The sequence below is a fragment of the Thamnophis elegans genome, chromosome 5 (assembly GCF_009769535.1).
Source record: "Thamnophis elegans isolate rThaEle1 chromosome 5, rThaEle1.pri, whole genome shotgun sequence".
Lineage (NCBI taxonomy): Eukaryota > Metazoa > Chordata > Lepidosauria > Squamata > Colubridae > Thamnophis > Thamnophis elegans.
Window position 1 is genome coordinate 67234104 of NC_045545.1, and position 12080 is coordinate 67246183.

A 12080-nucleotide genomic window follows, 5' to 3' on the forward strand; every position below is an offset into this window, starting at 1 on the left:
TTTAATGTGCCCTTGGACTAAAATAGCAAATCTGATTTTGATTCATGGAATTCAGCCATACTGCTGTGGAGTTAACATACTATTTTACTTATGATCAGCTTGGACTATTCTTAAAACAGCATTAATTTTCAAGTCCACCTTCCTCAAAATCAGTAGTGCTTCTTTTTTCACATAGAGCAGCCATATAAATTCTTTAGACAAAATATATTGCAGGTTTGTTGAATTATTAAATCGTACCATTATAAATTTGATGGAAAGAGAAGGTCATTGAGCATAAAACTTGAGTCCAAACTAAAAGCATATTTTGGTGAATATATACTGTATTTTGGAATTTTAAAAAGGCAAGATGAAATAAAACCATACCAACTAAAATACAACGAAAACATTGTGTGAAGCATGAGATGCAAAACCATCAGTTCATCATAAAATACTTGCATTTCTGCTAACTACATACATTGTTTGCTTAAGGATTCTTCTAGCAACCAAAAGCAATCCAGGGAAAAATTCTATCCATAAAATTTACATCCTCTTTCTTTTTCGTAAATGGCAGCTGCTTTTTAGAATTTCAAATAGGTATCTTTGCAATCCTTCTGGGAATGCAAATGATTAAGGCAAGACTTTTTTGCATGAAAAAATATGTGATCTGCTATAAAGCTATGGCTGTTTCCAAGGAGGAGATTGGTTAAGTACACATGTCATTTTTTAAAGCTTCTAGATTATCCATCCCATTACTTACCCTGAATGATGCCTGTCAATATCATTGAACAGTTTCCACAATTCCTCAGAGTTGAGGATGCCATCAGCACAACAGTTCTTAAACTCTTCAAATGACAGCTTCCCATCATCTACGTTTAAATAAAGATGTGGAATAATTACATTTTTCTGAAAAGACAACAGGATGGCCTTTCTACCTAGTATGCTTTATATGATTTAATACAACATATTCTATATCAGGAAAACATTATGAAACCCTGGGTAAGGTAAGAATTGATAAGACTCTGTTCAGCAACAATGATTGGGGCGTAGTATCTTTACTTCAGGGTGACTGAGGGGTCCCAAGTCAAACTGCAGATCACATCATGACCAGCTATAAACTGAGGACATACAGTATATCAGTCTAGTGTCTGATTTCTTTTAATACAGGTAGTCCTCAACCTATGACCATAATTGAGCCCAAAATTTCTCTTGCTAAGTGAGACATTTGTTAAGTGAATTTTGCCCCATTCTACAACCATTCTTGTTACAGTTGCTAAGTGAGTCACTGCAATTGTTAATTTAATAACCCAATTGTTAGGGGAATCTGGTTTCTCCATTGACTTTGCTAGTCAGAAAGTCACAAAAGGAGATCAAATGACCCCGAGATCCTGTGATGGTCATAAATATGAGCCAGTTGTTCAGCATCCAAATTTTGATCACATGACCATGGGGATACTGCAACAGTCATAAGTGTGAAAAAAGATCATAATTTACTTCAGTGGTGATGTAACTCTGAATGGCCACTAAATTAAATGATCTGAGTCAAGGGCTACATGTATAAGCAATACTACACTTCAGCTATTAGATGGCACACCAAGACATTGGTATTGGATCATAAATCTTTTAAATATTTATATATATTTTTAGGTTCTACTGATCTAGTTGAAATGTTAATATATATTGCTAGTCCAGTGGTAGTCAACCTGGTCCCTACTGCCCACTAGTGGGCGTTCCAGCTTTCATGGTGGGCAGTAGGGGTTTGCTGGAACTCTGCTTTATAAATTTTATAAAGTAAAGTTACTTCCCTACTTTATAAATCACCATTACTGTGGAACCAGTGGGCGGTTAGAAAATTTTACTACTAACAGAGATACAAAAGTGGGCGGTAGGTATAAAAAGGTTGACTACCCCTGTGCTAGTCCATGTATGATATGCCATACACTAAATAAATAATAAATAGCAACAAAGATCCATTTGGAAATGTCAGTGATTCTACATCATAATGTATGAGAGTGGAAATCATTCATACCGCAGCTGTCAAACTTGTGCCCTGGGGGCCGAATGTGTCACACACTGGCCAGGCCCATGCCCGGTTTAGCAAAGGGGGAAAAAGTCACAATATGTTACATGACACTGCTGTGACGCTGTGAGTTTGACACCCCTGATTCATGCCAACAATGGCAGTAGCACATTTGGTGATTCAGGAAGAGCAAAATCAATTAGATTGCTATTCTGAAGCACTACTCTGGAAAGAGTCTTGAATCGGGAGAAAAATTCATTTGGTTTGTGCTTTGGGACTACTCCGTGAACTTGAGCATAGTTGAGGTTCTCTTTCGATGTTTACATTTCTGAAAATGTTGCTGCATTGCTTACAACAAATGCAGATAAAATGTACCGTAAATGTAAGCTACCATCTGCTTTATATGTGCATTTCAGTTTACAACAAAAGAACATTCTGAACAAGAGTACTTGACAGAATTTTTTTAAATACTTATATTATAATATAATACTTATATTATATTATTTTTGCTTACAAAAATGAACCACATTTTTTGTACAAACTGGTGCAGGAATAACAAGAAACACTGTTAACTTTAGTTTACTTTGAGGTGCATACTTGTTTAATGTAGCTAGAAACTTGCATTTAAAAGCTAGTACTTTTAAATTTTCTAACTGAGCTAAACTTGGAAGGTGGGGAGGAGTATGCATGTACATTTCCCATGTATTGGTGCCTATTCGCAATCACACATTCAAACTGTACAATCTAGAAAGGGATTGTTAATACATTAACTAAACCTGCTTATACAATTCCTGCAAGAGATCATTAACGAAGCCAAGTTCTGATAGAAATACTCTGTAAGGGCACTGAGACCAGTTTACAGAATTATCCTCATTTCATGACCATAATTGGGACCTAACTCTAACCCTAACCTATTAATCTACTCACATTTGCATGCTTTCAAACTGCTAGGTGGACAGATGCAAAAATAAAAAATCAGTGTAAACCAGTGGTGGGATTCAGCCAGTTCTCACCTATTCGGGAGAACCAGTTGTTAACTTTCTAAGCAGTTTAGAGAACCAGTTGTTGGAAGAAATCTCCTTTTGTTTTTTCCCACTTTCCAGGGCTAATCTTGTAAGGAAAGCAGGAAGGAAACATTCTGGTGTTGTTTCTAGACTAATCTGTATTGCTCTGCTTACAGAAACTGCCTCTCCGGTTAACCCTTATTACTTTGTAACAGCTCAGGCGAAGTGCCCATCGACCTGAGTAATATTGAGTTGGTCACGCCCACACAGTCACATGACCACCGAACCACACCTACCCAGCTGGTCATTAGGGCAGAGAACCGGTTGTTAAATTATTTGAATCCCACCACTGGTGTAAACACTACTTTTTAAAAATACATCTTGGTAATAGGCTGATTACAGTGCATCCAGAGGTGTCTATAGAGAGGTGAGTTGGAGCAAATGTCGATATGTACATCATGATATCATCACAACAATCATGGGACTTATGTACTTGCATCAGACATCATGTCACATGTACTAATGTCATTTTGAGTTCCTTGTAGCTTATTACTGATTTTCTTGAGTTTGGTCTGCTGTCTTCTTAAGGTGGAACTTCTTGTTTATAAACAAGTAGGTCCAACACAGGATCATGAACCATAGGTTAAAATTCACTCCTGAACATGTTAAATAAGGTTGGCTTCAGTTTTTCATTTTAAAATTGGGGATATCAAGACAAGTGTTGTGTGAAACAGAATGGAAAAGGAAACTAAATTTAAAATGAAGCAAGCAAGAATTGTGAAATGTATTTCATCAAAATCAACTTTACATAAAACAACATATAAGTCATAAAGTTCTGAGCAATTTCTTGGAAGTGAGAGGGATGAAAATATAGGGAGTCTAAAGACTAGAGAAGAAACCTAATGCCAGCAGAAGATAAATGTAATGAGTGGATTGACTGAAGTAGAAAGAATGATTGACAGACAAGACATCATATTCTTATGAATAAGTGATATGATACGAGCAAGTGCCATTGTGATAAGCAGTAGAGAAATGCATGAAAAAAATCTAGGAATTAAAAGTCCACCACGGGTTACCCATCCCATAGGCTGGAGTTTGTTTATTATTAACAAATTTAGGCACCTGTGAAACTTAGTTTTCATATATGACAAAGCTTCTAGCCTTGAACACTGGAGAGAAAACTTTGGAAGTTGTAAGGATTAGTGTAAGACATAATTCTGGGATCTTAAAAAAAGAAATATTCAGATCCCCATAAAACTACATCTAGTCTTATGACCATTTGTTTATGACAGCACTGGACTGACTGGTTCTCACACTAACCTATATGGTCACAAGATCAAATTTCAGGGGCTTGGTATTTACGACAGATGTACCATCCCAAAGTCATGTGATCATCATTTGCGACCTTCCCAGGAGCCTTCCCACAAATCAATGGGGAAAGACTGATTTCCTTAATGGCCACATGACTCACTTAACAACCATGGCAAAAAGTCCACAAAATTGGTCATGACTCATTTAATGACTTCATTGCTGAGCGATGAACGTTGCATTCCCCATTGTGATCGTAAATCAAGCGCTACCCGTGTTGCATTTTCTGGATCATTTTCAGCCACTTACTGTCTCTCAGCCTAATCTTGGGATGAGAGAAAATTGGGGTGTGAAGGAGAATTGTATCTGTCAGCTTGAGTTTCTTAGAGGAGACTTGAAATAGAACTGTGGATTTTTTTTCCTATTCTGTTTTTAACAGGATATTTTAGAGATCCCAGCATTCTATTAGATGACTTGATTGCCCATCTCTAGTCTTTGAAATAGGAAAGGCTGCATCCCGGAGTCCCCGGGGGGTCTCTGAGCTTAGTTGTTTGCTTGCTGACATTTCATTACTTATCCTCACCAACCCCTCCCCTCCCCACCAATACTGGCAGTACAAGTTACTTATATAAATAGGCGGCAAACCCAACACGCATAGCACTTGTTGGGTAATAAAACTTTTGCAAGCAAATAACCAAGCTCAGAGAGCACAAATACTTTACTATTCTAACCTGAGCTATATATATTCTCTCCTATTCAAAAGGCTGTATAAACAAGTGGCATTGTTTAAAAAACAGTCACGTACTCATTCACTTACCGTTCTTGTCAGCTCTTCGAAAAATCTGAAAAGAAAAACATGTTTTCAAAACAAGCTTTATGGGTAATCCTTCGTCTGTATATTCATATCACTGTGTGCATGTCTGTGAATCAAAATCCATCCATATTCAAGATACAATAGCATGTGCAGAGTAGACCAATTCCATCAATGTGAACAGTACATATAAAGCCAAGAGACCATGTGTCCTTTTTAAAGAAGACACCCCCCTATTTAAACCTGCTCTGTAGATTAACGACTGTCTAATCTGAGTCTAATTTAGAGGTAAGATCTTGAAGTTGCCCATTAGTGCTTAGCCAACAGAACTGGAAACACTCATATCATTTCATCACACTCTTTTCTGTTCCTTTGATCAGTTTGGCACCTAAATATCTCCAGATTAAATATCCCTAACAAGACCATTTAGAAGACTTAATTTCAATGGAGTGGATAATTCTGAATCTGATATCTCCATGAAAGGAAACGGAGCACTATTTGTTGGCTCACAATCCCAGATGTACATCAAAGGTCTCATAGTTTTATTACAGTTCAGTTAATATGTAACAGTTTTCATTTGTGCTCAAAATCTCAAAGTCATTAAAATGAAAATGTAAATGAAGACAAGTTAATATAATTTTTTAAAAATCAAAATGATAGCATATTATTACTCTATACAGTCATTAAAAGTAGTTCATAGTAAAAGAAATGCTGAACATACAATGCTTTTGTCATCTCTTGTAATCCATGGATTACTGAAATTCATTTTACACAGGTCAGCCCTTGATAACGTTTGTAATTTACAGTTGATCCAGATTGCAGCAACTTGATTAGTACCAGATTCAGCTTGCCTTGCCCCTGTGACACTGATACTTTATAAGTTTTCATGCCTTAGGACCTGGGCATTTTCAAAACCATCTTCTCCAAGTAGAACCTGCCTATCTAGTTAGGTCTAGCTAGAAAAGCTTGTCATGGGCCCTGAACTCTTGGGAAATCTGCTACCAGGTAGCCATGGATGAACCATTTCTGGGGCAGACCCTTCCTTCAGAATAGCATATACACAGAGATCAAGGTAGCCAATTCTTGCTTGTGTCCCACACAGTAGTTAAGAACTTGCAGTTCAGCTTTTCAAGATAATGGGAATTTTTGATTCACTGCTGAAAAAGTAGCACTACATTATTCAGTCTATGATAAGGATTTTTTTTTTGTCTTGGTCATTGTTATGTTTTTGATTATTATTTATTTTAATCTGAGTACAGTACTGTAATGTGGAGTATAAGGCACAGAATCAGTTTCAATTGGAATGGCATATAAATCCTAGAAAATAAACAAACAATTCATTGGAAGGAATACTCATATTGTGAACCTATCATGCTAAGATATAATAACAAGAAATGGTGCTATCTCTATTTATCCAAATTAAGATGGATTTTCCTGACTTTGTTTCCCTTCTATCAGACTAAATATCAGCAGCTGGTAGAAAATATCACTAATCACTTTCCTTGACATGGATTGGGCAGGGGCTGGGATGGAAGAGATTTTGTCATATAGCTACACTATATAGCCACCTATATACTCAGTCTGATTTTAAACAAATGTTTTACTGAGTTCAAATTCTAAATAACTTTAAACAAAGAAGAGTTAGTTTCAAATATATCATAATAAAAGTTGACCTGCACTAACAGCTATATTTTTCTACCAACTGGGGAAAAAATCCTTGAATCTGACAGTAGAAATGCAATTTCACTTCTACGTAAATTCATTGACTACAAACAAATCAGGAAAACCTTCTTACTCCATTTTAAAAATCAACAATTCTATAATGGCATAGTTTTGCAGAGAGATCTGCAGATGTGTGTTAACCCTCCCCCTCCAAGATGACACCTTATTATACAGTTCTGTATAAGGTTGTGACTTTTTATGACATCCCTTTGTGGAAATACCTACAGTTTTCTTTCCCAGATGGAAAAAAGAGGCAAGCTTCTAGCATCCAAATTTTCACAATTGACAGTCAATGCCAAACATTGAATTTTCTCTGCAATTACCCATTCTTTGTTACCAAGAACCAAATTCTTTTGAGTAAAGATACTACATATTTGAATTATATACAGTGCTGGCAATGCAATTGTTATAGTGTTAATCTCATCAGTGTGCAAAAGGATTAGGATTATAATCTCTGGCACCATAGAGTTCATGAATGTGTGTTTCATTTCACTGTACTGAATTAAAGGCTAGCAATGCCTTTAATTCAGTACAGCACAGGATTGTCTTCTGGAAATAAGGGAAGCTGAATGCTGATAACAGTTAAGCATGATATACTGTAAGAACTTACATACATAGCTGTTGTGGCCCAGCAGGAGCCATTGGAGCTGCAAACAGACTCCGATAGCGAGGGACCCTATGAGTCAGCTCTGAAAGATGTGGAGGACCCTGGACAGGATTCAGACTTCGAGCAGGGACCAGAGAGGCTGGTTGGCCACCAGGAGGCACCTGAGGCATAGAGCAGCAGTGAAAGCCAAAGGGGGTTCATCCCTGACGTCAGGACCTGGAGCAGTGAAGATGTCAGCCCGTGGAGCAGTGGGAAGGAGCTAAGGGAGTTGGTCCCGGACGCCAGGCAAAGACGAGCAGATAAGCGCCCGCAGCAACTACGGAGATATAGAAGATAATTGGGGCCAGGTGGTTGTGATTAGGCTCCCCCCAAGAGAGTATATAAGAAGAGACTTTGGGAGGAGACCTTTTGCAGGACACAACCGTTATACTAAAGCTGGAGAAGCTCTTGTGTGTATTTCTTATCTGTGGAAGTCTGGGTTGCTGCCAAAGACTTGTCTGTATGTTAATTACTGTAAATAAATTGGCTAGCAGTAATCTTGTGTCAGTGTGACTCACCGTACGGGGGGGTAAGAACACGTAGCCATCATATATACATTTTTCTGCACAAACAGTGGCATGTACAATGAAGGCAAGGAATAGGAAATAGCAAAACAAGGACATGAAATACATGATATAAGAAAAGGCAAGAAACTTAACCAGGGATGGTGAACCTTTTTGGCACAAAGTGCCCAAACCAAAACATGTGTACATGTGCATGCGCCGCAGCACCAAAAACCCAAAGATTAGCTGGCCAGCACGCACATGCCTGTTTTTTGGCTGTTTTTCTGGCTGTTTTCAGGGTCATTTCAGATTGTTTTTCTGGCTGGTTTTGGGGTCATATTCAGGCCCCAAACAGCTCTAAAACAGACTGTTTTTTTGGCTATTTTGAGGGCCATTTTCAGGCCATTTTCCAGCGCTCCAGCACCCGTGAAGACCAGCTGTGCATATGCGCACTGGAAATCAGAAGAGCATCTGGCAATGGCATGCGTGTCCACAGAGAGGGCTCTGCGTGCCACCTCTGGCACGCGTGACATAGGTTCGCCATCACGGTGTCAGGCCTGCAGTCATATTCCTTTTCGGATGTTTGGCCTGCCACACTCTCTATTATTTTACTATGCTGTTTCATTAGTGGGGTAATTGGTAGGGGGAATAGTAAGGAGGAGAATGTGTTGTTGTCAAAATAAAACATTCCTTTCTAGAAGCCCAAGATCATTCTTTGTCTCTGCACCTCTGCACCTGACCGGAAGTGGATGGGTGGAGATGGCAGCATGGAAATGGAAGATTGGACCATGTGATGGACTTGTGGGTGTGGGGGCAAGATCATTAACTTTCAACTGGGTGGAAACCCGAGGAAGTTTTCAGATTCGGGTTTCCACAGATGTGCCAACATGTCTCTCTTATTAAATTGGAACTTTGAAGAAAACTCTCCCTGGATTCTGATTTAATTTTGGATGATATTTGGAATGCTGACACACGGAACTAGACTATTGGTAAGTCTAGTTCTTACCAATCCCATTCCCAATGCCTTTCCGTGCTTTTCTATCCCTGCATATCATCCTTGCAAATATCCATATATACCACTTCTCACTTCTTTCTTTTGGAGAATAGTTTAACTCTCTTGTTTAACCTACTTCATCCACTTCAAAAATGCTGTATTTCTCTCTCTCTCTCTCTCTCTCTCTCTCTCTCACACACACACACACACACACACACACACACACACACACACACACACATACACATATACACACACACACACACACACACACACACATATATATATATATATATATATATGTTTTCTGAGGTTTTCGCGGGTGTTAGTATGTAGGTCTCTAGTTGTTCGGGTTTTCTCCCGCGTAGAATTGGAGATGTCTTGGCGACGTTTCGACGAAGTCACATTCGTCATCTTCAGGCTGCTGCTGACTACTTCAGGTTTGGTGTTTCCAGGAAACTACTTCCACTACTCCTGGAAACACCAAACCTGAAGTAGTCAGCAGCAGCCTGAAGATGACGAATGTGACTTCGTCGAAACGTCGCCAAGACATCTCCAATTCTACGCGGGAGAAAACCCGAACAACTAGAGACCTACATATATATATATATATATATATATATATATATATATATATATGCATTTCCTTTGTCTCTTTTAACAGTTCCTTGCTATCTTTGGTTACATTCTTTGCAGCAATCTTTTTATCTGTATAAGCATTGCACAATGCCTTTCTCTCTTTTTCACTTCTGGAACAGTCGCTTTCTTACCTGCATTATCCAGAGCCTTTTTTATTTCAGTGTTCTACAAAAATCAGATTTCATAATTTCCGTAGGGCAACTCTGCACACTTCTGTGCATAATTCTTTCAATCTGGTGCAAGCAGTTTTCCTAGCCTCTTTCCATACATCCACTTTCTACTTATTCTGTTGAGCAATCAATCTATTTTTATGCTGTTCCATATAAAACTCCTATTTTCTATTTCTGTGGTAGTTGTATTTTAATTTCTTTCAGTGTTTTCCTTTTTTCTACATAATTGCTGCACAAATCTACCCTTTCCACTACCCAATCATGATTTACTCCACATTCAAAGCTCTTTGTATCCTGCACTTAACATTCTCACGTTTTGCTTCCTTGAATGTTTGTACTTATGAATAAATTAATACTTAAGAAAAAAGCATCTTTGAGACAACTATGACCTGGATGATTCAGAATCTCCACAGGCATTATCAGTGTTAGTAAGAAGTGGAGTTTGTTCTCAGTTTATATTCGACAGTAGTTGCTTGCCCTACCCGTATTGGTGGGGGTGATCTTAGAGATTCTTTGGTTGGGCTGTTTACTGTTGGCATGTTAGGTCATTCCTTGATCAGGATATTGTTTGTTTCTGGACTTTTGGTCTGATATTAATCTTGGAGTTAATCTATGCTCATTGGGTGTTGATTGTAGTGGGGAGCTGCTTTGGGTTTTTTTGTTCCCCTTTTCAACCCTGAGCTACAAATAGGCTGTTTTGCTGGAAGTAATGGCTACTACTGAGTGATATATGAATATGGTAATCTTAACAGGTAGGGGGAAACGAATAATCCTTTCTTCTCCTGCTTATCGCTATAGACTCCAGGAGGGGAAAAAGTAAATTTTCCCATCCCTGTCTACCAAATAAGATTCTGTGTGCTTTATTCAATATGCATACTGCATACTTACTCCAACCAACCCTGGAGGGGTGACAGAAGTATATAATATAAACCCAGCATTAACCCAAAACAGTGCATAAAACCCTACAATATAATCACCTAACAATCCAATAATATAACAAAACAAACCTAAAATGCGGTAAATGGGGGTGGGGTGTCCCATCTACTCTGCACCCAAGAGCTGGGCAAAGAGCTAAGCCTTTAAGGAGTATCATCAGGATGGGAACCACATGAATCTTGGGACAACTCATTCCAGAAGGCAAGCACCTGCTTCGAATAGGACAGTTGAGTAGAACTTATCTCCCTATGTGGGAAAGTGGCACCACCACGCAATCAGACAATGATCTGGTGCCACTGTCCATGCAGGGGTGGGCTGCTGCCAAAATTACTGCCAGTTTGGCACACAAAAAAAGTTGCACCTAAAAAGGTCTGCAGATGCACACAAAATTAGAAAAGAAAAAATAATATTTTTGCAATGAAGATTGTTCTGCGCATGCTCAGAACCAAAAATCAAGATGGCGCTGCTGTCGATAGAACAGGTTTGGGGCGTGGCAGGCTGAATTACTATCTACTCGGCCGAACTGGTCTGAACCGGTAGGAACCCACCTCTGTGTCCATGGCAATGGACTGATATTAACATTTTCCAATATTAGATTATAGCAATAGCAGTTAGACTTATATACCGCTTCATAGGGCTTTCAGCCATCTCTAAGCGGTTTACAGAGTCAGCATATTGCTCCCAACAACAATCCGGGTCCTCATTTTACCCACCTTGGAAGGATGGAAGGCTGAGTCAACTCTGAGCCGGTGAGATTTGAATAGCCGAACTGCAGTCAGCTGAAGTAGCCTGCAGTGCTGCATTTAACCACTGCGCCACATTGGCTCTTATTAGATTATATCACGAGTGCCCCAAGACTAAAAGCAAATGTAGCCACACGCTGCCACTGGTATATAATAGCCAAGAGATGACTTGAGGCAGGCCAGGGTTGCCATGGTGGCCATGAATTCAAGAGTTACCCTGGATTCAATATCACCAGGTGACAAATTGAAGTTTCCAAACACCAGAAATCAGTTCATGCGAATTGTACTCTCTTTTTTTTCTAATGTCCAAAAAAGCGTCATAGTTTTAGGTTGGGATGGGAGGTCAAAGTGTTCCCAAAATTTTACCTCCCTTCATCCAATTCTATAACATAATGACTGTTTCTGATACAGAGGAACGATACACATGAATCTGCCTTGGCCTCCTTAAGGTTGATTTGTTCATTTGTTTGCTTTAGATATATTGTCACAATGAATGCACTTGAAAAATGCTTCTCATTGAATATCTTCTGTTTTGGCATCTCTGACTTATAGAGTTCATGGGCAATTACAAAATTTCCCACTGAAACAGAACACCTCTGTGTAATTGC

At 38.8% G+C, this 12080-nt stretch overlaps 1 protein-coding gene across 1 annotated transcript in view; it reads right to left on the minus strand.

Moving 5' to 3' along the window:
• NECAB3 (N-terminal EF-hand calcium binding protein 3) overlaps nucleotides 1–12080 on the minus strand; it is a 100289-nt gene that overhangs the window by 58821 nt on the left and 29388 nt on the right. Inside the window, exons 2-3 of the mRNA XM_032219119.1 lie at nucleotides 5126–5150; nucleotides 737–845 (exon numbers count right to left, since the gene is read on the minus strand). Of these exons, the coding sequence (XP_032075010.1) occupies nucleotides 737–845; nucleotides 5126–5150 (134 nt within the window). The remainder of the gene's footprint in view (nucleotides 1–736; nucleotides 846–5125; nucleotides 5151–12080) is intronic.